At 33.9% G+C, this 25,557-nt stretch overlaps 3 protein-coding genes across 5 annotated transcripts; all 3 read left to right on the top strand.

The window, feature by feature from the left end:
- The first annotated feature begins 8,053 nt into the window (after positions 1-8,053).
- LOC122589155 (BTB/POZ domain-containing protein NPY4-like) lies at positions 8,054-11,395 on the top strand. 3 transcript variants are annotated; one of them, XM_043761403.1, is made up of 6 exons: positions 8,061-8,100; positions 8,416-8,436; positions 8,923-9,009; positions 9,271-9,340; positions 9,429-10,544; positions 10,624-11,395. In XM_043761403.1, exons 3-6 carry the CDS (start codon positions 8,948-8,950, stop codon positions 11,128-11,130), a joined length of 1,755 nt encoding a protein of 584 aa, XP_043617338.1. In that variant the 5' UTR covers positions 8,061-8,100; positions 8,416-8,436; positions 8,923-8,947; the 3' UTR covers positions 11,131-11,395. The 3 variants fall into 3 exon arrangements, with proteins under 3 accessions (XP_043617339.1, XP_043617338.1, XP_043617337.1); XM_043761404.1 differs by lacking the exon at positions 8,416-8,436 and having other exon boundaries at positions 8,054-8,100; XM_043761402.1 differs by lacking the exon at positions 8,061-8,100 and having other exon boundaries at positions 8,394-8,436.
- Positions 11,396-14,131: 2,736 nt separating this feature from the next.
- On the top strand, positions 14,132-16,868 carry LOC122588832 (queuosine salvage protein-like). The gene is made up of 7 exons (XM_043761043.1): positions 14,132-14,374; positions 14,473-14,616; positions 15,239-15,337; positions 15,649-15,725; positions 15,894-16,002; positions 16,088-16,416; positions 16,528-16,868. The coding sequence occupies exons 1-7, from the start codon at positions 14,305-14,307 to the stop codon at positions 16,618-16,620; spliced, it is 921 nt and encodes a 306-aa protein (XP_043616978.1). The 5' UTR covers positions 14,132-14,304; the 3' UTR covers positions 16,621-16,868.
- A 1,079-nt stretch (positions 16,869-17,947) lies between these two features.
- Positions 17,948-19,555, top strand: LOC122589476. Its single transcript, XM_043761769.1, has 2 exons — positions 17,948-18,078; positions 18,286-19,555. Exon 2 carries the CDS (start codon positions 18,352-18,354, stop codon positions 19,276-19,278), a length of 927 nt encoding a protein of 308 aa, XP_043617704.1. The 5' UTR covers positions 17,948-18,078; positions 18,286-18,351; the 3' UTR covers positions 19,279-19,555.
- Positions 19,556-25,557: the final 6,002 nt, after the last annotated feature.

Here is a 25,557-nt window from a genome sequence, read left to right as displayed (position 1 = left end):
ACAGAATCTCACAATATATTTTTGACACATTATGTAACCAATATAATGTGTTTATCCGCAAAAGTAGTTATGAAATTCCGTCGCAACGTGCGGGTACTATGCTCGTCTTATATTGAGAGAACTTAAATCCCAAGATTAAGAATGTTTTGGTACGCTATATAAATAGAAAAACGCTTTAATGTGTCCTTAATGTTTATTCTATCTTTCTATACTCTTAACTTTTGAAGGAAGCCTTTCTAGTGTTTGGTTTACTTGGTCAAAACTAAATCATGTATATCAAAGCTTATAAGCAAAATATCGTGTTTTATTTTATTTTTATTTTCTTATTCACAGTTCATGCACGTTTTGTGTATCAAACTAAGTAGAGGTGTTCAAAGTAGTTTAGTTAGCTAAAACGAATTGGGGTTCAGTATGTTAATACAACAAATCAGTAGTGCATTTAAAAATAAAAACAGAAAAAGATACTGGATTACTGGCTAAGTGGCTAGTGGGTTGGTAATAGTGGGCTTGATTGACCATGTTCATTTGGTGAACCTCATTATCCATATAAGAGTAGCATTTGGGCCTCAAAATGTTTATCAGCTTAAAACGAACCAAAATGAATGCTGAATTGTATGATGGTATCCCATGTTGGATACATGGATGGATCACAATTCTATTTATGAAAAGAATCAAAGATTGACTACTAAATTTTTTTACTTTTGAAAGGCCATAGATTTAATAGATTTTATGTACACTACAAGGCAACTAGATATGATATCTACAAGGTGCATATATGTATTGGAAAATGCTAAATACAGCCCTAAGGGTTGTATTTAACGTGCATAAAAAAACTTGTACCTTCCATATTAAAAGTCCGCCCCCTGATTTTCATGGTAAATGTACAAACAATTTATGCACCTTAAACACAGCCCTAAGGGCTGTATTTAGCAAACCCATATGTATTCATATCCACAAAACAAAACTAAAAAAATCAACTTATAGACATACTAAATATGTTGTTATTGAATTAAATTAAAATGTATTAATATGTCGCATACATTGAAAGGTAACATAACTACAATAAGTGGGGTATTGACATCATATCAGTATCAAATTCTTTTGTCCATTTAACTAGCACTTGATTATAATAATTAAACAAAATTCAATAATTTTTTGGCAATACGTTGTACATTGAAACAAAGAGAAAGTACGTTATGTTTTTACAGCTTTAACTCAGATACCAAACATCTAAATCAATGCAGCTTTTTCACCTTTTTACTAGTTTCTTTAAATGCCTCTAGTTTCTTTTAGATTATTTTAGAAAACGATCTGGGCCAAATTAGCCCGTCGGTAGAAACAATAAATGGGCCAAAAAGCTTTTATGATCTCCAAAATGAGGAAAATTGCGCATATGTCCTGTGTCCATATAAGCTGTTGGACAATACAAAAAAGTGTAACTTCGTGATGTTCTTCTACAAAAAGTTTAACTTTACATAGTGTCCTGGTCCAAAAGTGTAAGTCTATACTTGTCTAGCCACAAACAAATTTGGAATTGAAGTAATTTAAATACTCATAATATTTGGATAGGGAGCACATGCTGATATATTCAGTTGGGGGTTTTAAAATTGTTAAAATAGATATTGGTGTTGGTACAATCTAAATTGGCAGGCGTGTTGGCATTTCTTTGACTGGGAATCCATGTATAGAATCTTGCTTAGATTTCTTAAGTATCCAGATCTTTTAAACAACTAACATTACTAAATTTTGTTTAGGAAATAATAAACATAAGTTATATTTGATTTATTAGAACATTAATGTTTTACATATGTTGAATATAACTACATCTTCTTTACAGATATATATAAATATCGAAGTAACAGTTTTATATCTAAACAAGTTAATTACTGTATGTATTTGAAGACTATACTTATTATCTTTTATTAACTTAGAGCAACTTCAATCATATAGGTTTTTTCTAACAACTTTTTATAAAAAGTTTTTCATCAAATGATGGCTCCAATGGTTAAAATTCAAAAAAAAAAATTTAACTATTTTTTAATTATGAAATAGTGAAAAAAGAGAATGTCATGTTCTTGCAAAAACTTGAAATTTCTTAAGCTATTGATAAAAATGGTAAAAAGCTTTTGCATTTGAAAAAGCTTTATAAAAAGCTTTAAAAAACTTTCATTGGAGATGCTTTTAGTACTTAAAATTTATTTTTATTGATTATAAAGTAATGAAATCATGTGGCTACGACGTCCACACGTGCTCCGGTTTATAATATAAGTATTGTAATTTTTTATGTACATGGAAAATAGGTAAGTTAGACTTTCAGGCGGTAAAATGATCACAAGAAATATTATACTTGGTCATATACAATGATTGGAAAAAGATGAGGAATGATTTATTAGCCTAAAAATTCTTTTAATTTATTTGATGTTGACATGAGAAGATTTAAGAGAAAAATTAAGAAAGAGATTAACATTACATTCTTGAGTCTTTATTAAAAGAAAAGAAAGAGAAAGATTGGATAGGGGAGGAAAAGATAAAAGATTACAATTAAAAAAATCATTCTCAAGTTTGAAAGAAAACTAAAGGAAACCCGTCTGCAACCACTCCCTTCCACCTGCAACCCCCCCTTCCCTGCAACAACCACCTGCAACCACTTGAAACCACCACCTGCAACCGCCACCTGCAACCACCGCCTGCAACCACCCTTCCATTTTCTTTTCCATCCAAATCAGGCGAAAATGGCCAGAAAACTTTTGGAGGAAAAAACTCTGATTTTTTCTTCTTTCCACTTTCTTTTCTTTTGGAAAAAAAACTCAAGAATGCAAAAAGGTAAAAATTTATATCTTTCCTCTTCCTTTTCTTTAAAAAAAACTCAAGAATGAAGCCTAAGTGAAATCCACTTTTCATATTTACAAGGTTTAGGAATATTTTTAGGCTAATGTTTAGGAGGATCAATCATTTTCCGCAGGGCCGACAAGTGAATTTCGATGTCTGTGTGCAAGATCGAACTTCAAAAATGAGGGCCCATATACAAAATATATATATATATATATATATATATTACGATAACTACTATAAGTGTAAAAAAAATATTAATTACGATATATATATATATATATTACGATAACTACTATAAGTCTAAAAAAATTTTAATTGCTTATAAGATTTCTTAAGCACGAAATGTTCATATCATAATAGTAGTTAGAATTTACCATTGAATATCATTCTTGGTTGAATAATGCCTTTATTCGAGTCATTTTTGAAGCAAAATCATTGATCAAACTTTTATAATCAATATTATTTAATAAATCATTCTCAATTGTTATCATTGTCAATCCATTCAACCTCTCTTGTGACATTGTCGACCGCAAAAACTTCTTTCCGAAATTGCCACGGCCGCCGGAATATTCAACAAAACTCTATATGCAATATATGCATTAAGAAAACAATCCACCCGTTTTATATATAATAATAATAATTTTATAATAAATATTCAAGTTATATTAAAACGGAATAAAAATGGGGCCCGTCTTAAAAAATGAGGGTCCACTTTAACACTGAGGCCCTGTGCTGGCGTACATTGCATATGCCAAGATCCTCCACTGATTTTTCGAAAAATATATATAAATATAGCGGAATAAATTATATAGAAGAGTAATTACATTTTTCATTACTAAATTTGACACGGTTTTCACTTTTGATCCCTGAAGTAAAAAAATATCAATTTTGACCTTAAAGTTGGCAAAAATTTGCAATCAAGGTCCTTCTTCTCGACGACGTTTATTTTTTGCCGTTAACGTACGCACGTGCTAAACACGTGAGGGCACTAATGTCATGTTACACCTGAGGGATGAAAAGTAAAAAATTTAAGCTACTTGAGGGACGAAAAATGAAAATTATACAAATAAATTTATTCTTCCATTCTTTCTTTTCCGATCATCTTCACCGATCATCTTTTCTGATGGAATTTTCGACTAGACATTTATTTTCCGATAATACCTAATAAAAATTCGACTTTCAATCCAAATCTAAATCACAAACAAAATCATTTACTCAAATTCATGACATTCAAAACACAACTAATCAACCAAATTATATTTCAAACAGGTCATCTCCTTCCTTTTTTTTCTAACTTTGGACCCCTCAGTCTTCTGTTCCTAAAGTTGTGTCAATCTACCGAAAACACGAAAACAAAACTTGTGTGAGTCATCTTTTTTTTTTTCTTTTTTTTTTGAATCCCTTTCTTTATTTCATTTCTTTCATCACATATTTCTTTCATTTCCTTTCTCCACTTTCTTCTTTCTCTATAATTTCATTATAGAGCACCGGCCGCATTATCATCCAAAAACGAATCACAGCAGCCGCAGATGGTGGTGACGCGGTGGCACCCATCGTATATCATCAAAAGACAAGCCGCCTTGTTTGGATTTTGATTTTTACTTATAGGGGAACGGTGGGTGGTGGTGATTCTAGGCGGAAGCGGTTGGTGGTAACTGTAGACGACGGTGTTTAGTGGTAGTTGTAGGCACTGGTTGCTGGTGGTGATTGTAGGCGGAGGTGGCTGGTGGTGATTGTAGTGGTGGTGGTTGGTGGTAATTACAGGCGGCGGTGGCCGTAGGTGGTAATTATAGGCGACGGTGGCTGGTGGTGGTAATTATAGGCGGTGACTGGTGGTGGTTAAAGACCGGTGGTTGGTGGTGGTTATAGACGGCGGTGGCTGGTGTTGGTGGATATTAGTTCGTGGTGATTGGAGAGGCTTGGGGGTAATGGGGAAATAAATGTCTAGTTGGAAAATTCTATCAGAAAAGATGATCAGAGAAGATGATCGGAAAATAATAAATGAAGGAACAAATTTATTTGTATGATTTTCATTTTTCGTCCCTCAATTAGCTTAATTTTTCACTTTTCGTCCCCTGGGTGTAACGTGAAATGACATTAGTGCCCTCACGTGTTTAGCACGTGCGTACGTTAACGGCAAAAAACTAATACCGTTTGGCCAGAGGACCACGATTGCAAAATTTTGCCAACTTTAAGGTCAAAATTGATATTTGTTCAAATTTAAAAAACGTACCAACTTTGGGAACGAAAAATGTAATTTACTCTATATAAAATTCAATATAAATAGTCCGAGCGTGTGAGTGGCAGGGATTGCGTTGTCCGTTTGTTCGAAGAGGGAGGGGCCGCATTGTGGTCACCATGAGCATGAGAAGAATATATATAAAAGATTCAATAACTTTTACTTTACTGTTACGGGGCCCTATGCATATACCACTTTCTTTTTAGTACTAGTAGTATATAATTATGCTCATTCTATATTCTGTATCTATATATATTCTAATAGGAATATGCCTTGCTGAAAATGACATCAAACGATGGTTTTCAAATATCATTTTCATTTTAGTTGTATATAATTTGATTTCATAAGTTGTTGTTAAATGCAAGGGTGGGCTTGAGCTTGAATAATAAAGGGAAACCGAGAAAGAAAAAATGGTTCAAAGTAGGTAAATTGTATTTAAAGGCACAAACTTTAGCCTACAAAGTCACGACTTTTAGTACGTGCATATTCGTTGGTTGTTGAGAAAGTACATACAGCTAGGGTGTTCAAAACCGGATATCCAAAAATTCGGATATCCGAAAATTCGGATAGTGGTTTTGGTCATCTAAAATCCGAATCCGAAATTTCAGATATCCAAAAATCGGGTATCCGAAATTTCGGATTCGGATACCAGATTATCCGAATATCCAAAATAATAAACATATCACTAACTGTATAATCAAAACTTTGTTACCCATCAACTGTACAAGAACCATAAGAAATTAAACATTAATGATGATAATAATAAGCACATTTCAATTATTTCTTGTAAGTGGTAACCGAATCCAAACAAAACACTATATCAATTCAAACAAATTAATACACAGTGAAGTAATAATAATCACTTTCACAGAAATCAATCATTTGATATTTGTTTGTAATAAAATATTAATTAATCAATACTGAAATAAAAACAAAATATCATAAGCTAAAAAACACAAGAAAGTAATAGTGACAATAAAAGAAAAGAAAATTGATGGTAACTTGTAGACTTGTAGTGAAAGACTTCTACAATGGTTAATTTGGAGAAGTGGTAGATGGCAGAGGATAGGGTGGGGTGGAATTTATCTTTAGGTTTTGGCGAAGAATGGGCGAACGACATTATGATATACATATATTAAAACTTGAAAACGGCCCATCAAGTATAATTTTATAGCAGACCCAACAATTAGCAGCCCAAGTATATTATTTTATCTGTATATGCTATGTAGATTTCGGATATTCGGATAATCCGAATATCCGAAATTTTTGAAAACTTCATCTGATATCCGAATCCGAAAATCCAGATATCCGAATTTCGGGTATCCGAAAATCCGGATATCTGAATTTTCAGATAATTTTGGATCAGATTTTCGGATATTTCGGATTGCGGATTCGGATTTTTTGAACACCCCTACATACAGCGGGTGTTTAAACAATAGGTATTTTACTTTTGAAAATAAATTACACATAAAAAACTCGAGGGAGCTAACTGTCTGCACTCTCGTAATAGTTAAGAAAAAAATGAACAATAATAAGACATTCAATTAAGTTTATATTTTACGTCCATTTATTCATGATCACTCGATGCTTAAAAATTTTTTTAGTTAAAACAATCTCAACTACAAAGCATGCTAAGGGACAACCAAACTATGCAATTTTTATGTCAAATCAAATCCAAATTAAACTTTAATCTACAAAGCAACCTTAACACTGCGTTTTTTAGTTATTTATACAATAGAAAGGAAAATAAAAGATTGGAATAATTTGCTTTTTTGCATTCTTAAGATTTTTTAGTAAAAGAAAAGATTATAAAGGAAAAGAAAACTTAGTCATGTTTGGCCCCAAAATTTTCCGCCCAAAACTGCCGGATTAAGATGGAAAACAATCCAACATTTTGTGTAATTACTGTTTTATCATATAAAAGTACAAAGAACTTAAATGGCACATGACTCCTATTATGGTTACCTTTATCTTATTAGTCCATTATATTTTTTTTTGAAAATCTGTAACTCTGCATACATATATGACACATATATTTGTTATTTTATATTGACAAGTGACAACATGCATCAAATTTCAAATTTGTAGAAAATTGTTTCCGATTTGTTATTTATTTTTATATTTACTTCTGAATGCCATTTTTTTTTGAAAGCCGATTAAAGAAAAAATTATGTATACTTGATTACTTTTAACTAGTTTTTATAAGAAGGATATAATTGTAAAATTACAAAAAATTTTCTTTTCTTTCCTATCATATCAACTTGAGACTGTAATTAACATTTTACATTCTTTTTTTTTTTTTTTTCAGTTTTCTTTTTAACTTGAGAATGTTTTTTATATATATACTTTCTTTTCTTATCATTTCTATTTCTTACTTTTTTTTTCTTACTATTTTAAACTCGAGAATGCAGTGTAAAAGATGGCAAAAACAATTACTGAGTATATTTTAAGACCAAAAAGTAATCACCGAGATTTTCTTTTCGCCAAAACACGTACACGTTCAGAAAAAGCTCACCATTTCATTAGTCCAACATAAAGTTCCATAATTTGGAATCTAATCACTATGATTCTAAAAAGTGGAATAATATACACATATATAATATATATATTATATATATATATAAAAGTACTAAAAACAGAACAAGAAAGTGCCAAACCTATATATATATTTATATATTTTACTGTTGGAAAGTGCACAACATTGTTGCTTTAGTGGCTGTCAAAGATTTACGACAATTCATCTTTTCTACATTTTATTTTATTTTTTCCTAATTTTGTGCGATCCCGGTTTTTTCCATTTTCTTTTTATTTATTTATTAATACATAATGAATATCAAATGTGGCAAATCTGAAGGTTCACATTTGGTCTGAAATATTTGTATAAAGAAGAAGACAATTACTATTATTAAGTGGAATGTGGGGTTTGTTTGTTATATTTCTCAGACACCCTTTTTAACTGTTTGATTTGATTTCATATTTCCCGTTTCTTACTGTCCTGAAGATTCTCAAGTGGGGTTTCAACATTAGAGGTTTGTCTTCGATCACTTTTATGTATATGTATATGTAGCCTTATACTATGCTATGTCTATATACATTTGTATATTTTGTGTGTCAAGTGATTTTCAGTGGAATAGACTTAAATGGACTTAAAGATGTTATCCCTATGTTAATTTACTCACCATTGTTGGATTATATTGTTAAATAAAAGGAAAAATGGGATTTAATTGGACTTTAGTGAAAGGTTTGGTTTAAAGTACCAATGCAAGTTGATGTTTGTTTGTTGTCTACTAAAATGGTGATGTAATATAACTGATACCAAGATTTTTGTTGGGTGTGTGTGGCAGGTCCTCCAAATTCTCCCATTGGTAAGATAAAGATTTTTTTTTATAAAGGAATGTGGATTTTCTACTGTTTGAATATTGTTATTTTGGCTTGTTTTTAGAAGATATATAAATAAATAAATATATCTATATGTAAGGTAGAGAATGGTGGATGTCAGTGGTGGCAAGTGGAGGTGCCTCTGGTGAAGTAAAAATTTGCAAATAAATTGTACTTGAACAAGAGTATATGAAAGTGTGTGTCATTTGTAGCAGTGTCTCCTTGTTAACACCATTCTCCCCACCATTTCTGGGTTTATGATAGTATTCAAGGTAGCAAAATCTCTTTGGTTTTATACCTCTTGACCAAGTTTACTCATTTTGTTTATTTTCAAGAAACCTTGAACCACAACAACCTCTAATTTTTGGCCTTCAAATTAATACTAGTAATTAGGTGCTCGTTACTTGGGCTTTGGGCTTTCCCTTTTATGTTCTGTCCAAAGCTCACTAGCTTATAATCATTGAAACTTGAAGGTGATCAAAGTTGTTGGTGTTCAAGATGAAGTTCATGAAACTTGGATCAAAACCGGATTTGTTTCAGTCTAAAGGCGAAAATATTCGGTCAGTATACCATTCTTTGTTATTTTACTTTGTGAACTTTTGCAAACTTAATGTGACTAGTCTACTGAAATCATTTATATGATGTTTATGAAGTTTGGTTAGTACGAGTATATGTTCTTTATGATACCTTAAAATGCCAATTCATGATATCAACTTATATCATGTGAAAAAAGATGAGAAGAAAACTATACTTGATTTCAGCCGGTTCTTAGATATATTAGTATTCGGTTATCTAATTGAGGATATCTTTGTTCATGTTAGATATGTAGCAACTGATGTGGCTACTGATATAATTGTAAGCGTTGGAGACATGAAATTTTATCTACACAAGGTAAGATAGTTCTGTATTGTACTACAGTATCATGTAATATTACTTACCTTAAACGGTCAAATGAACAATTAGTTTGTGTTGGCTGTAGTTTCCATTGTTGTCCAAGAGCGCTCGTTTGCAGAGACTAGTTGCAGTCTCAGATAACGGAAATGAAGAAGTTGAGATACTTGATATCCCTGGTGGGCCTGCAGCATTCGAGATTTGTGCTAAGTTTTGTTATGGTATGACAGTCACACTCAATGCTTACAACGTGGTATTGGCTCGATGTGCAGCAGAGCATCTAGAAATGTATGAAACTGTCGATAAGGGGAACCTTGTTTACAAAATCGAAGTGTTTTTGAACTCGAGCATTTTCAGGACATGGAAAGATTCGATAATTGTTTTCCAATCAACGAAGTGTCTTGTTCCTTGGTCAGAGGAACTGAAAGTGGTCAGTCATTGTTTAGACTCGATTGCTTCTAAAGTATCGGTCGATACCTCTAAAGTCAAGTGGTCATATACTTACAACAGAAAGAAGTCTGGGAATGAATCGCCATGTTATGATGGTGCTAAGAAACAGCTTATGGTTCCAAAAGATTGGTGGGTTGAAGATTTATGTGATCTTTCAAGTGATTTATATAAACGGGCTATGATCACGATCACGAAAACAGGAAAAATGAGCTCAGATGTTCTTGGTGAATCGTTGAGAGTATATATGCAAAAAAGATTACCTTGGTTTGGGGGAAAAGGCTGTAGAAAGGACGGGAATGATCTAAAAACCCGCTCATTGATTGAAATGATCATTGGGCTCCTTCCAGATGAAAAAGAGAGTGTTTCTTGCGGGTTCTTGGTTCATTTGTTGCATGCGTGTGTTATTTTGGAGTGCGCAGGATCACAAAAGAAAGAACTGATTAGAAGAATAGGGAGACAGCTGCATAATGTGACAGTGAATGATATTGTGATTCTTGATATTGATTTGGTTCAAGAACTGGTGGCGATATTTATCATGCAGGATCAGAATGGTGAGAACGAGTTCTTGGAGGTAAAACGTGTGGACTCTACTGCGAAAGTCAACGTGGCCAAAATTGTTGATGGTTATCTTGCTGAAATCGCAAAGGATCCAAAAATGCCATTGGTAAAGTTTGCTGATCTTGCGGATATGGTGTCAACTTTACCAAGATCAACCCATGATGGAATTTATCGCGCTATTGACATGTATCTTAAGGTCAGTTATATATCTAAATCTTTATCTTTTCGGTTTGGTGTTTCAAAAAACTAATTTTGCTTTTGAACAATTATTAAAGGAACATCCTGGTATCGGAAAGAGTGAAAAGAAAAGAATCTGCAGGCTAATGGATTGTCGGAAGTTGTCACCAGATGCTTGCAGACACGCTGTTGAAAATGAGCGACTCCCTTTGCGTGTTGTCGTGCAGGTTCTGTTTTTTGAGCAAGTTCGAGCCACTACTACTAGCGGCACAAATGGAGAGATCAGTGAGATGCTGCCTGAAGTCACCAGTGGTATGCTGCCAGGTGGATCTCATGGGAGCTCAAGAACTAACACGGAAGAAGATTGGGGATCAGTGCCTACGAGTGAAGAGCTAAAGGCACTGAAAGGAGAGCTCGAGAAAGATGTTGGGAAGACGAATAAAGTGAAGGGAGTACTAATTTCCAAAAGGATACTTAGGAAGGTATTTTCGGGAAAGGATAGTGATAATGGGAGTTCAGATACATCTGATAGTCGCTCCACGAATGCAGAGGAAGTGAAGGCGTGTACCCCACCGTCTAGGAGCAGGAGGCAGTCTTTGTCGTAGGTTTGTGTTTTATGTAAATGGTTGTCTCCAGATTTTAGGATGTTAAAAAAACATTTCTGTAACTCAAACGAAGGCGAATGTTGCCTGTTCTTTGAGGTTTTTCTATTTAGCAGAATTAGAGAGTTTCAGTACTGTATTTGGACAATATAATGTAGCAGTCAACAAATGTTTGTCCACCTCTCCCTCCCTTAGACTGTTTGAATGTTTTAAGATATAAGAAAAGAAACTGATGGCTGCTCTGGCAGCGCAACCACCATCATCTTTCACCGCCGGTTTCTCATTGATGCGAACCAAATTTACAGATATTGGTTCATTACATTTTCACATGTATCTATCACCACGTTTCAATAATGCATGATACCTTGCAGGGATTTTGTAATTATACATGGCATACAACGAGTTCCCCCTTTATTTCTTCTTTTTTCCTTACTTTGTGGTCGTACCAAGGCAGGCCATAGTTTTGCTTCTGTAGATTAGCGTTAATCTTTGCCACTAATCGACAACCACATTCCATACGCCACATGTTGTAACACCCTATATCATCAAAGCTCCTGCAGTCCTGCTACTGTCAACACCGAAGCGTTGTACCTCATAGTCATTGTCAACACCATATATCATTGTAGCTCATAGTCATTGTCAACACCAAAGCCCATGATGCCTTGCGCCGCCATAAACCAGAGCATCATCCATTGTGCTACCGACTACCAAGTATTATCAATGAACACAAGTGTTGTTGTGAATTTACAACTTGGTCTTTATAGAAATGCCAAAATTTAGAAGTAATCAGTAATGTGAAGAGTTGGTTAATTTTCAATAACCATTCTTAAAAGTGGTTAATTGTTCAAATACGATAATCATAAAATTCAATAGAAAGACAACTTGGTCTTCAGAGGATTGTTCATATGAATCTATAATTTTTGGTGAAAGCGAAGGACCAAATCTTGACCCTTGATTTATCCTAATCAATGGATGAGATTAATCCTCTTCTTCTCTCTTCTCTCATTCTTCTCCGGCAACACAACCGCCGTCCACCACCTCTTTCTCTTCTCTGGCGAGACAGCCGCCTGCTACCACCTCCTTCTTCTTCTCCGGCGCCGCCGCCACCTCCTCCTCCGTCTCCGACCACCCAGCCACGGCGTCGGCGCCGGCAGCAAGGGCTTCGCCCGTACCGTAGCACACCGCCACCATCTCTTGGATCGCCGCCCATCAAATCCATACGATTCCCATATGCGTCCTTTGACGGTTAAGTTTAGAACGGATAAGGGCCTCTGGCCCGTACCGTATCCACCTGAAAACGAAATTGCTAATCGCCGGAGATGCCGCTTGAGATATTGCTGCCGCCGGAGATGTCGCCGGAGATGATGGTTGATGTCGTCAGAGATGATGGTTGATGTCGCCGGAGATGATGGATGATGTCGCCGGAGCTGGCTGCCGGAGATGGAAACTTTCATGTGTAATTTTATTTTTAATTTCAACTATTGATGATTGTTGATCCAAGGGCTGAGATTGAGCCCTTGGGTTTCACCAATTTTGATGGATTCACGTGAATACAACTCTTGGTCTTCAATCTAAAGGTCTTATATAAACCCGTGTAGCATGCGGGTCATTATCTAGTTCTTAAATTATGCAGGGATTTAGTAAATAGGGGGGAGAAAACACTAGATTAGACCAAGCGTAATTGGAGCGATATGTAAATTTTGGAACGTTGTTGAAAATTCTAGCTATAGTACTCGTATACCATATTTACTAATTGATCAAGTAACCTATATCTCATGTTGGAAGTTAAATTAACTTTGAGCATGTATAGACTCTTCCCTATATCATTATTAGACTTATTTTTGGCTTGATGAATTTGGATGGAAACGTTCATAATACGAAGTATCACACCTATAATTGTAGTTCGATGTTAATGTGGGCCTAATTCTAGGTAACTCTCCTATCCGTTCAATGGTTCCGGTGATTTTCTGATCTCGGATTTGAGACGAGTCTAACAAGACTCGATCTTAAGGGGTGGACGTCATTGTAAGATAGGTCCGAAGTGAAATTTAGGTTTAAGGGGAGGTTTGTTGGGTTTTTATTTATTTATATGGGTTTGAGAGGAGGATTGTTGGTTGTGAATTCATATCCACTTTAGAAGTTGAAATAACTTTGAAGTATGAATATAAGCTTAAATCAATGGTTAAAACCTCAATGAACTCATATTAGGTTTGATGAGTTGGATTGCAAACATCACCGGAACCACACTATGTATACAAGCCTATTGATAAAATGAAATTATGCTACGAGTCATTTTGAATCTTGATTCCGTCACTGATTGTAAACCTCTAAAATCCCACCGCCACCAGTTGTTGCCACCACCATCACATCATTTCCGTCACTACTGTCGCTTTGTGTCGGTTCCGTTTAGTTGTTTTTAAATCCTTTTATTTTATGTTAAAGAATTAACATAAAGTTTGGGATAACTGCTGAAAATATAAATCCTATTTCGACCAATTCACGATATTAGTAGTAACCTTTAGAAGTTTTAGTTTTTAGCAATGTCCTTTCATTTATTGGCGTAAATAGTAACATTTGACACGTGTCTCTGATGACGTGGAAAATTTTAATGAGGTGAATTTTATTATTTATCTATTATTCTTCTTTCCGTTATCCGGTCGGTTCCCCCCAAAAATAAAAACCTCCATCTTAAATGATGTATGAGAAATATTTTTAATAAAATAGTTATAAAATCTTTCTCTGAACTCTTATAAGAGTAGACTATCGTTTTTAGCATTAATTACCTTTACAACAGTAACTTACATCACTCGCCCCGTCACTTGTCACCGCCAGAACAAAAATATTTTGTGCCTGTTCCCTCTAGTTATTTTAAATTTGGTTATTTTATGTCAAAGAATATGATAATTTTCCTTGGTCCATATGTAGAAGTTTCTTTCTTTCAAAAAGTTAGAACGTTCAATGGGCCAAGGGGTGTAATAAATACGTGAGGTTTTCGTGTCAAATTCAAAGCCTGCCCCAAAATAGAAAAAGAGCAAGAAAACACGAAACAAACACACACGGTGTGACCTGGCCTGATATTACCCTCCCCTTGTCCATTGTGTGTTAATAATCAGCTGCTAGACACACCACGTACACATAATCTTTTACCATTGACCGCCGACACATTCACACACAACAATGGAAGATGTTAGGGCTAGCTCCGCTTTTGTCGCCGCTCATTCCTCCCACGTCACTGTTGATTCCGAAGGTAATTAAGCTTTTCACCTTCTTAGTAATGTGTTTTACATTAAGTCCCGTCCCGTGAGCTAAAATGTAAATTTGTGTTTTGTTTTTATATGAATGTAGGGATAGAGAAAGTGGTGGAAAGTGTGGAGAATTCGATACCGAAAGTGGAATGGAATTATGAAGGGATTCATTACTTTGACAATGGTCCTTTGACTGTTCAGTACTTGTTTGTTTTGGATGCTCTTAATTTCTGCTTTTGGCCTGGTAATCTAACCTCTCTCAATTCAAACTTCATTCTATAGGGTGTTTGGCTTTGCTTATTTTTTTACGTCTTATTTGAGTTCGGCTTTTATCTTTTGATAAATCTCGTGTTTTTTCTGGACCTTATGAGCTTATCCTTGATATGCCTAATTAATGCAAATAAGTCAAACTACGCTAAGCCAAACACCCATCTGGCTTATCTTTCACAAGTCTCGTTTTTTTGGCTTATTTTTCGAATTTATAAGCCAAGTGAAAGACCCGTCTAGTACTGGTTTTGACAAAAAAATAAAATAAACTTGCTCATGATTGGCTATAGAGTAGACAAAAGGGCAGAAATATGCAACAAAAAGTACTATATATACTTTTTGAAATTTATATCCGAGGTACAAAAAAGGGATTTTAATCATATGAGTGGAAGCGATCACCTACCACCACCTGTCGGTGGCCGGGCTTGATGACCTGCTCAAATGATCAATAATCTTTTTTTTTTTTGGGCCGGTTAAAATTGAATACCTTTGATTAACAAAGTATAAAAGTAGTTGTTTACCTAAGCTCTGAAATAAGTTGATTGTTATTGCTTTTGGTTATTTTTTGTTTTTCATTTTTGGCTGATAACTGATAACAGACAAGGATTTAAACTATGATAATTTGGCTTCTGGATTGAAAGCAGCACTTGAGAACGACCAGTCTGTGTTTGATGCTGATCGACTTCAGAAGTATACTGGTACTACTACACCTTGAACCGTTATTTTTTTAGAATTTTGCTATTATGGTTGATTGAGATTGTCCCCTTTTTTACTCCTTTTTCTTATGTGGTTAATGATGTTTTGTTACTGTTTTCATAAAGAATTAGAAAAGTAGTTGAAAGATTAAACAAAATGTGGGCGTCAAGCATTTGGCCATACGTCTTTATATAGTGCTGCCAATTTTGTTGAATTTCATATTTCAGAGTTTCATTTGGGTAAAAATGGCATTTAGTGGTTGTTCTCTTAGAGAATCGTTATAATGGTTGATTAACCTTGTGGTAATTGTCAGGCCCTGAGTTGCGTGAACTGTTGAAATGGCCAAGACCTCTCCCTTTGGAGGATGAACGTGTTCGCTTGTTGCACGAGGTATATCTAGCTTTTGGTAGAGTTTTATCAGCTTGGAAGATTTAAGAAACTGTTATGAGCAAGTTGTGTGTGCGTGCTCCTGTATTTATATGGATTTACGCATGCATATATGTATGTGTTTGCTGTATACTGAAGTAACTAATACGATTATCTATACTGATTGGTTAGGTTGGGTTTGAGTTGGAGAGAAGCTTTGGGGGAAAGGCATCCAACATTGTGGAATCTTGTGGAAAATCAGCTGCAAAGCTTGTTTCTACTATTGCACGCCATTTTCCTGGTATTTTTACCTTTACCTTTCTTGCTGATGTTCATTACAAATTAAATATGAGAATGATACCTAATACTCGTTGAAAGTGGTGTAGGTTTTCGTGACCACACAGTGTACAAGGGTCACCAAGTTTTCTTGTACAAAAGAGCTCAGATATTTGCTGCGGATGTATGGGGTGCATTTAAGGGTCAAGGATATGGAGAATTCAGTGATGTGGGGCTAATCACTATATTTGCAGACTATATTGTCCCTGCTGTTCTTAAGCAGCTCGGAGTATTAAAGTATAGTTCAACTTTGGCCAATATAATCGAGGATAACAAAGAAATTGGTTCAGGCACAGAGGAGGAAGTTGAATTACGTGCTTGCTCTATTTACGCAGTGGAAAAAATGAGAGATTTGATACAAAAAAGAACTGGAAAACAGGTTGGTTTGATTTATGATTATTATTATTATTATTATTATTTTGTTTGTGCATTTGATGGTTTTCAAGTAATCTTGCGATGAGCTTATTTATGAATGCTCTGGTCTTTTCAGGTCTTGAGTGTTGAATTGGATCTTTGGTTGTGGGCATATGGCATTTCTAACCCTGCTCTGCAGCATCATCGTACACTATCCATCTATTACTGAGCTAGGATTTCTGCTGCTATATCCGAATCTCAGTCGTTATGACTTAAAAAGTAGCAATTTTGTCTAAAATGCGGAAATTATCACATGGCTGATGTCCATAAAGTTTTCTTACTTATATAATGTTATATGCGTACTGACAGTAACTTGGTAGTTATTGCAAGTGCTGCTGTAGGAGCATTCTATTACATGATCTTCTTTTCCTTTTTTATTGACCATAATACTTATCGATGAGCTTATTCAAAATGCAATATCACTCGGATGTTGTTACTGTTTGGAAGCTGGACATTCACATTTTCATAACCGTCAATTGCTGTGTAGCATTGACTATACCAAGCTTAATAGCTGAAGCCTGAGTGTCTTGACAGTGTTACCCCCGTGGCCTCTCGGTAGTAACAGTTGATACAAATTGACTCTAATCTTACTGAATCTTAAAAAATACGAGTATTTAGTATAGCAAAACTTGATCGAACAAAATCCACGTGCTGAGGAATGACTTAATCTGTGAGGTAAAGTGATCCAAAGTTTTAGAAAATATATCATGCATGGTGACGGGATTACAAAACTACCTGAAAACCACACTTTTCCCAACTCATCTCTCACTATTTAGTATTTACAATGCACAACTGGGTTGTGGTACCGTAAAGAAGACCGGTTTGCAGCCGCAAGGAACCTTCAAAAGACCTTCAACCAGTTTTTTCACTCATCATTCATCACTTCAACCCATTTCTTATGCCTATTAACGCAGATGCGACTCACGCGTATAAACAACAGAAAAACCAGAAAGTCACTCTAATACGATTGTGATTTAGTCATGTTATCTTCAATACGTACTTAAAATCGAAATAATAGAAATATTCAAGTGTCACCATGTTACTATATCTTATTTTTAATCTTAATACTGATTACTTAATCATCAAAACAAATGAATCTCACATATTTCATATTTATATGGGGAAAAAAAACATAGGAGAATCGAGTAACAAGTCAGCACATTCATTGCGAATGAACAAGTGAAGCAATTGAGCATGTTGACTAAAAGAAAACCAACAAATCACAAATGTGAGGCGTAAATACATGTCTAAAAATCTGATATAGAATACATGTTTAAAATTATAATATTGACTTATTGAGACATAGCAGATTAATTATTAAGATCATATATTAACAGCAGGCTTACTAAATTAAGCATGTATATGAGTATATCATTCTTCTAACTAAAAACTAAAGCAAAAAAAAAAAAAAAACCCGACCCACTGAGTCGCTGACTTCGTATATGATTGGTACTTTCCTTACACAGCAGCCAAACAAGACCTTGGTTTCACTTGTGCACACATCACACGTGACTTTGACCAACCTCTCTCTCTTTCTCTCTCTGTAACACACAAAAAAAAAGGAAGAAAAGAAAATATTCCCGATTACGAACCCTAAATCCCCTTTTCAATCCATCAATTCAATCAGGTTTATTATCCTTCTTAATCTTCTCATTAATCAGCATTACTTTTATATTTATTTGCTTTATTTCGTTATTACTTTTATAATCCAATTAAACTACTTGTTACCTCGTACTCTAGCGACTGATCCATGTCTAGTTTCATAGTATCATGTCTTTATAGTATTTCAGTTAGTTAGTTTTTAACTAGGATTTATTTATTTTTTTTGTTGCAGAAATTTAATAGAATGATAAATGATGATATATAGTAAGGTATATTGAGAGGATTATAAAGTCAAAAAATGCCGGCGGTCCGGCGTATTCCAAGAATAGATACTTTCGAGCTAAAAGTAGAAATCGAAAAAAGACTTGGATCAAAAAAGGCTGAAAGCTACTTCAATCTAGTCACTAAGTATTTAAGTCTTAAGCTTAAGAAACCGGAATTCGATAAGCTTTGTGTTAGTTTAATAGGTCGTGAGAATATTCGTCTTCACAATGAACTTATCATGGCTATTTTGAAAAATGCTGTGGTTTCTAAACTACCTCCTCCAAAGCTTGTGAAAAGCGATGGCCCGGTGACTTTAAAAGCACCTAATGGGACTAATCCAAGAACCGGGCTTCAGTCTTTATGCAGAGACGTGTTTCCTCCGTCTCCTAAGAAAGGGAGAACCCCGAGTCTTCGTGAAAGAAAGTTGAATAATCAGGTAGTTAATAGATCATCTGATAATATGGTGACGAAAAAAGTTCAAGAGCAACAACAAAGTGTTACTGAGCTGCCTCTTGAAGTGAATTCTGTTGAGCAGGATGCGATAAGTCCGGGTGTTTATAGTAGAAGCCCAGTTAGGGCTCCACATGGCATTAATTTATTACATTCAAAAGAAACACGGAAAGTGCTTTCTATTGGCTCGGATTTTGCATATCATACCGAGACTTGCCATTATAGTGGTCATTTGCCTGCTACAGGTTCTTTAAAGAACAGGTTAAAGCAGAATTTGAAAACGGAAGGCTTGGATATCTCTATGGATTGTGTTAAGTTATTGAATGATGGGTTGGATTGTTTTTTGAAGAGGGTTATAAAACCGAGTTTGGAGTTAACTCGCTCAAGGTCTACACAAGGGTCAGGGGCCGCATCGTTTTCAACCTCTATGCTAGATTTTCGGGTGTCAACAGAGATCCATCCCATGATTCTTGGAGAAGTTTCACATATACTACACGAGAATAACATTTGACAGATTTTCGTTTAATGATAAAATACCATTTTAATGATACTAAAAAGCATTGCTGTAAAAGTGATACATTTAACCAGCAAAAGTTTTGGATGTAGACTGATTAGGTTGTGTATATATACGCGTTTCCTATACAGGGATGCTGAGCTGTGAAGAACAAAGATATATGTTTAGTAAGATTCAAGGCTTTCTTCATTTGACATTTATAGTGTTACTCATTTTTTTTGTGTTGATGAAACTTACATTATAGAGCTAATATTGCTAACTTGTTTGACTTTTACTGATTAGTGTTACTTTATTTTTTGACAATTTATATAGAAGTCATATGCATTTGTTGGCTTTTTTCCCTTGGTCTTTCCATAATTGAGAGTTTGCTTGAAAATTGCGATAGTTTCCTTTTGCGATTAAAATGATTCTGAAGAGGTTTTTTTTGGAAAATTTGGAGTCTAAATAACCTGCCCATACAAAAGAAAAGTGGATCCCCTAATAATGACTGCAGTCAGCATATATATATATATACTCATAGGTAATTTTTGCACTTCAAACTTCTCTTCTGGCAAATTTCTCATCTTCACCTAACCCTCTCGCATTTTTTGCTATTTTTGCAGGTTTGGTATTATTGACAAACAAAAAAAGTTGGTCGTTGTGTGGTTTCTAATCGTAAATAATGGTAATTAACTGAGTGAAACACAAATGAAATGGTATCGGGTATAATCAGCAGTGGCTGTGAATATTGATGCGCCTTATGCTCTTAACTGTTTTTTAAGAAGATAAATTTTGTTTTAGTGCAACTAAATCAAAGGTAATTTCTGTGTATTAAAACCAAAACAATCCTGTTGATTTTCCTGGTCCGTGTGGTCTAATTCTGGCCTTGAGAGCATTAGCTAGTGTGTATATATATCCTTTAGTATTTTTTTCTTCTTAATATTGTTTGTTAACATATAATGCTTTACAAACCCATGGGGAAGTAGTATGTACTATGATGTCTTGTTCCAAATATTTATCAGAAAAGTTGAAAATGTTGTAGATCGAAAAGCTAAAATACATCAAAGATATAGTTTGGGCCATTATATTGCAAATTCAAGAGTTAACGACCCAATTCGAGCTGTTTGAGTTACTTATCAATCAATCATTACAGATATATGGTTATAGAATGGACTGCGTACGTAATTCTCATTTCAATTTTAATGAAATCGTTAAGCTACAAATTACTAATGGTTAAAGTGACCAACTTTCGCCTGAGTTTTTTTTTCCCAGTAGTTGTCGATTTACCACTAGTAAACAGCGTGTATATTTGTTGAGCAATCTAACCAAAAGACCATGAATGCTACTTTCAAGTTTCAACCATTTCACAACTTTCTCTCTCTTTTTTTTCAACCATTTCACAACTTCTTTTATCCTCAAATGCCACTAATCTTTTTGAAAGAAAACTAAGAGTGTATTCTTGAGTTTTTTTTAAAAGAAAAGAAAGGGAAAGATTGGATAGGGGAAGAAAGGATAAAAGATTAGATTTATAAAACCCATTCTTGAGTTTGAAAGGAAAGTGAAAGAAAAATAATCGGAACAATCGCCGGAAACCTGCAACCACCGCCGGAAACTTGCAACCACCGCCGGAAACCTTCAACCACCGCCGGAAACCACCCTTTCCACCTGCGACCACCACCTACAACCACCCCTTCTACGCAACCACCACCGGAAACCTGCAACCACCACCTGCAACAATCACCGGAAACCTGCAACCACCCCCTGCAACGCAACCACCACCGGAAACCTGCAACTACCACCTGCAACCACCACTTCCACGAGTTTCCTTCCAAATCAGGCCAAAATGGTCAGAAAACTTTTGGGGGGAAAAACCTTGATTTTTCCTTCCCTTCACTTTCTTTTCTTTTGGAAAAAAAACTCAAGAATACAAAAAGGTGATTTTTCTTATCTTTCCCTTTCTTTTACTTTAGAAAAAAAACTCAAGAATGCAGCCTAAATAAATCCATGTAAATTCCAACATAGCTATTAAGTTTTAACCATGGAACTTGAATCCGTAACCTAATAACCTATAGGTTGATGGATCATCACATATACTAATTATTAAGATTATTGTATTAAGTTCAACTTTCTTTCCATCAGTACGACGATGTTGATACAATATTCTTAATAATGTCAAGTTAATATTAGATTTCTCATACTAGTTACATTACACAGCCAGTACATTGGGAAGTTATAAGTTTCTAGCAAAATGTGTTATCCACCTTAAGGAATTGTTTATTTTTTACTTAAAATTTAATAATTAAGAACTTAATCAATCAATCAAATTTTATGGTTTTTTTTATTTAATATATACAAAAATAACCGTCAATTATTTATAATTTACTTAATACATACAGACATTATTTACGTATTCTGTTAATTAACACATTTAACATTTAATGAAAAAATAAAATAAAATATGCCCTTGGTCATTAACCGAGCATGATTTGTAAGTCCCAAGATTAGATTATGGGTCACTATGTAACACCTTTAAGTCCAACTTCATAGGCTGGCCCAATAACCATCAAAACTCATTTTGGAACTTGCAACTAGAGTATTAGCAGCCCGTACTTGAAACTTTTCCTTGCATTTCTATTTATACCATAGAATTTGATAAATTTACCACTGCTACGTATTACACACTAGTACAGTATACTATAAAAGATGCACAGTGTGGTAAATATATCAAAACTTGTGGTACGATTATCACTTCCCATAGTAAATTAGTTATATCCCGATGGGTTGTTACAAAAGCTGCTATTTAACTTGATATTGTCGTTTAGTTTGTAAAACTATAGTCATTATGTAGTCATTAACCAAGGAGATGAAGTCCACTCATTTGAACGAGAAAGCACGAAACAATAAAAAGAATGTGTTAATAACAAAAATCACAAGTACAAAGTAATATGTATTAAAACTTCAAAAGTGAGATGTGTTTGTTCCCTTTTGAAGAAACAGTTATCATTATAAACTACAATACTTGATTTTTCTTTGTAGATATCATATATTATGCAGAAGACAATAGATAATATTATTCCATATATGTGACCCCATTGGTTTGGATTTTTATAGCTCCTTTATCACCACTAACCATATCAAATGGATTGGATTAGGCTCACTTATTGGTCCTCTTGTTCGTCCTTTTCATATTGATTTTTTTTATCTCTAAAAAGATATGATAAAAGTATATCATTACATATATTTTAATTTAAACACAATTAAATTCTCTACAACTTTTGGATATAAAATTTCTAAAGTTGGTTTCAGTACAAACCGATATATATTTGTGGTTGTTTTCTCGTCTTTTTCCAGGACCATTCTGGAACGATTACATTTTTCAGAATGTTTGTTGCCCAACTTGCTACATTTACAGATTTTATGATGCTAGAACGTGTTAAGAAAATCATCTGACAGTCCGCACACCCTTTTCTTTTTATAGGTTATAAACTTGAAATAACTAGACCACAAAAGTTATATTTAGAATTTCACATCACAAATATATCAACCAATAAACATGCGCACAAACCATTAAATACTTCATAAGTGATTAATTATATTTCCTTCATAGTCGAACCTATTATATTATTCAAAGATGAACAGATCGAGTGACCCACTTGTCAGGGGTGTCTCAAGTTCTTATGGGGCCTAAAACAATATCGTAAAATAGGATATTATGTTACGTGTAATATTAAAAATCTAGATAGTGTGTACAAATATATGGGGCCATAAAAAGAATCTGTGGTCTAAAACATTAACTTTAACAGATTTAATCTTTGAGACACCTCTCTCACTAAAGCCTGATTCAAATATTTAAAAAAACTTCTGTATCATCATTGAAGACGATTAAAAAATGCTAAAGAATGTTACATGGGAAAGATAACATCACGCTTGTTACTGAAATGGATAAAAATTTGTTTTTGGGCAGAAGACCAAAATGTCCTAAAAGTCATTTAGATTCGAGGTCACCACCATTTGTCATCATTATCCAAATTAGTTAAATTAACTTATAGTTAGTCTCTGTCATTTGTGTCATGATACATCCCGTGAATCATGCTAATTATTATTTTAATTAAAGGTATCATGTATAAAAAAATGAAAAGATAATTGAGTGCAACAATTAGGCTATGATTTTAAAACTTTATATGACCAATGATTCAACGCTATTTTATAGATTTAATTATTAAAAGCTCTTGATCCAACAATTAAAGTAACATAAAATCGTAAAACATTGTTATTAATGTAACTTGTTAACTTTTATAAGCTTATGGCATACAGCGTATAATATATAATAGAAAAATGATTTGTTGATACTAGCATTGTACCCGCGCGATGCGGCGGCGGTTTGGTCATGACGACGACTGGTGGTGGTGACGGCGGTCGTGGTGGTGACAAACTATTGTTAGTGGTGGGTGTAAGTAATTGATGTAAAAATATAGTGGAGATATTTTAAAAGATAAGGGATTGATGATGTAAATTATTTAATCAAGGGTAAAGTGGTAATTTTGCATCTAACACTTTTATGAGAGAGAAAGTGATAATTATTATCTATACTATATTATAAAAAGAATAGTCCTTTTTATTTTTGGTAATGTTGAAAATATGTAATATTTTCACTTAACACCCCTTAAAATACTTTCATATACACTATCCTCTTAACATTAATGATTAAATTACACTGTCAGTCCTTTATTATTTAAAATATGTCAATTAACCTTTTACATCAATTATATACACAACTCACCGCCGCTCCACCACCAATAGTCGTCCAACCATCACACAGTCACCGCCACGACCACCACCGCATAGCGTGGGTACCGTGCTAGTAAATTTTAAAATATACGAAGTACTGTAAAAGTTAGTAAATCATGTTTATAATAAATAAAATCAAAAGTTATGATATGAATATCATTTTCTTTTTAAAAATAGTAATGGTTTGATTGGTCTATTTTATGAATGGTAAAAAAATGGTATAAAAATCACCTTCCTTTTAGTAAAGGTGTGTATGGTAAGAATGAAAGAATGAGTACTAAGAATTGTGCGTTTCATCATTATAGATATATATAGTTCATAATTTTTAATGATCATTTATACTTGGTTAAATATTATTAAAGGCTAATATGTTAATTAACTTGATCACTTGGTAACTAATTAAATTGTACCCTAAATGCACGTTAGGTGAACAGTTTCGGGTAAAATTCGTTCATATTCAATCGTGTAGCTAAATAAACAAACATGAACTAAAAAAAGTCATTCACTAGTACCTTAAATAACCAAACATAAACATAGCTTATTTTCGTTCATATATGTTTGTCAATGTTTGACCAATAATAGATCAGTTATATTTATTGAAATAAGATTTGTAGTTCAGTTTTTTTTTTATCCAACCAAAATCTCATCGAAATCCTACCACTAGATCTTATGTACGTAAATCCTATGTTTTTCTTCATATATATTCTATTGTTTTCCTTTAATCTTATGAATATATCATAGACATGTTTCCATCAATCAAGGTCGTAAATTGCCGTATCTTAAGTCAAGATCGAGTTCCTAACGAAGGTTACATTAACTCCGCTTCCCAGCTGCCACTTGCCTTTGCTTCCAAATTGACAAAACCTCATAATTGAACACCATCAACCAACACTATGAACCAAAAATCCTTGACTTTCTATTTTCTTTTCCCTCTTTTCTCTCGACATGCAAAGCTTCAAAGCCCATTTAAAGAAAAAGAAATGATATTTAAACCATTTATTTTGATAAATTTATTCAAACGATACATTATTAATTTGTACAGACATCAATAAAAATGGTCCGCTCTCTTAATTAAAGGAACGACCATATTTTCATATTTTGTGCTTGCAATTCTGAAGCAAACAATCACAATAAATACATCATAATAATTTGTAATCCAAATTAATATTTGTTTAAGTTTATGTTAGTGTTGAATTATTCTTCTTCCTTCAATCATTCGAGACCAAGATGATAGGAGATGCACATGGACTAGAGGAATCTCTCCAATAGGGACACGGCAAATAATAAACACCAGTTTAGAAGATATTTATTCCTAACTTAGATTAAACCCCTCTTTGTGACATGACATATCCTTTTCTTTCATATGTGGCTCACAAAACTCCTCAACTCGATCAACTACGTGACAAATTCATCAGATATACATGCATGTGATCAATAAATAAACAAATTAAATATATCGAGTATTATTTCAATTGCATACATGTTTAATGGAATATGATCGAGGCAGAT

The sequence above is a fragment of the Erigeron canadensis genome, chromosome 2, assembly GCF_010389155.1.
Source record: "Erigeron canadensis isolate Cc75 chromosome 2, C_canadensis_v1, whole genome shotgun sequence".
In the NCBI taxonomy this organism is placed as follows: Eukaryota; Viridiplantae; Streptophyta; class Magnoliopsida; order Asterales; family Asteraceae; genus Erigeron; species Erigeron canadensis.
This window is presented reverse-complemented; position numbering and strand designations above follow the sequence as displayed.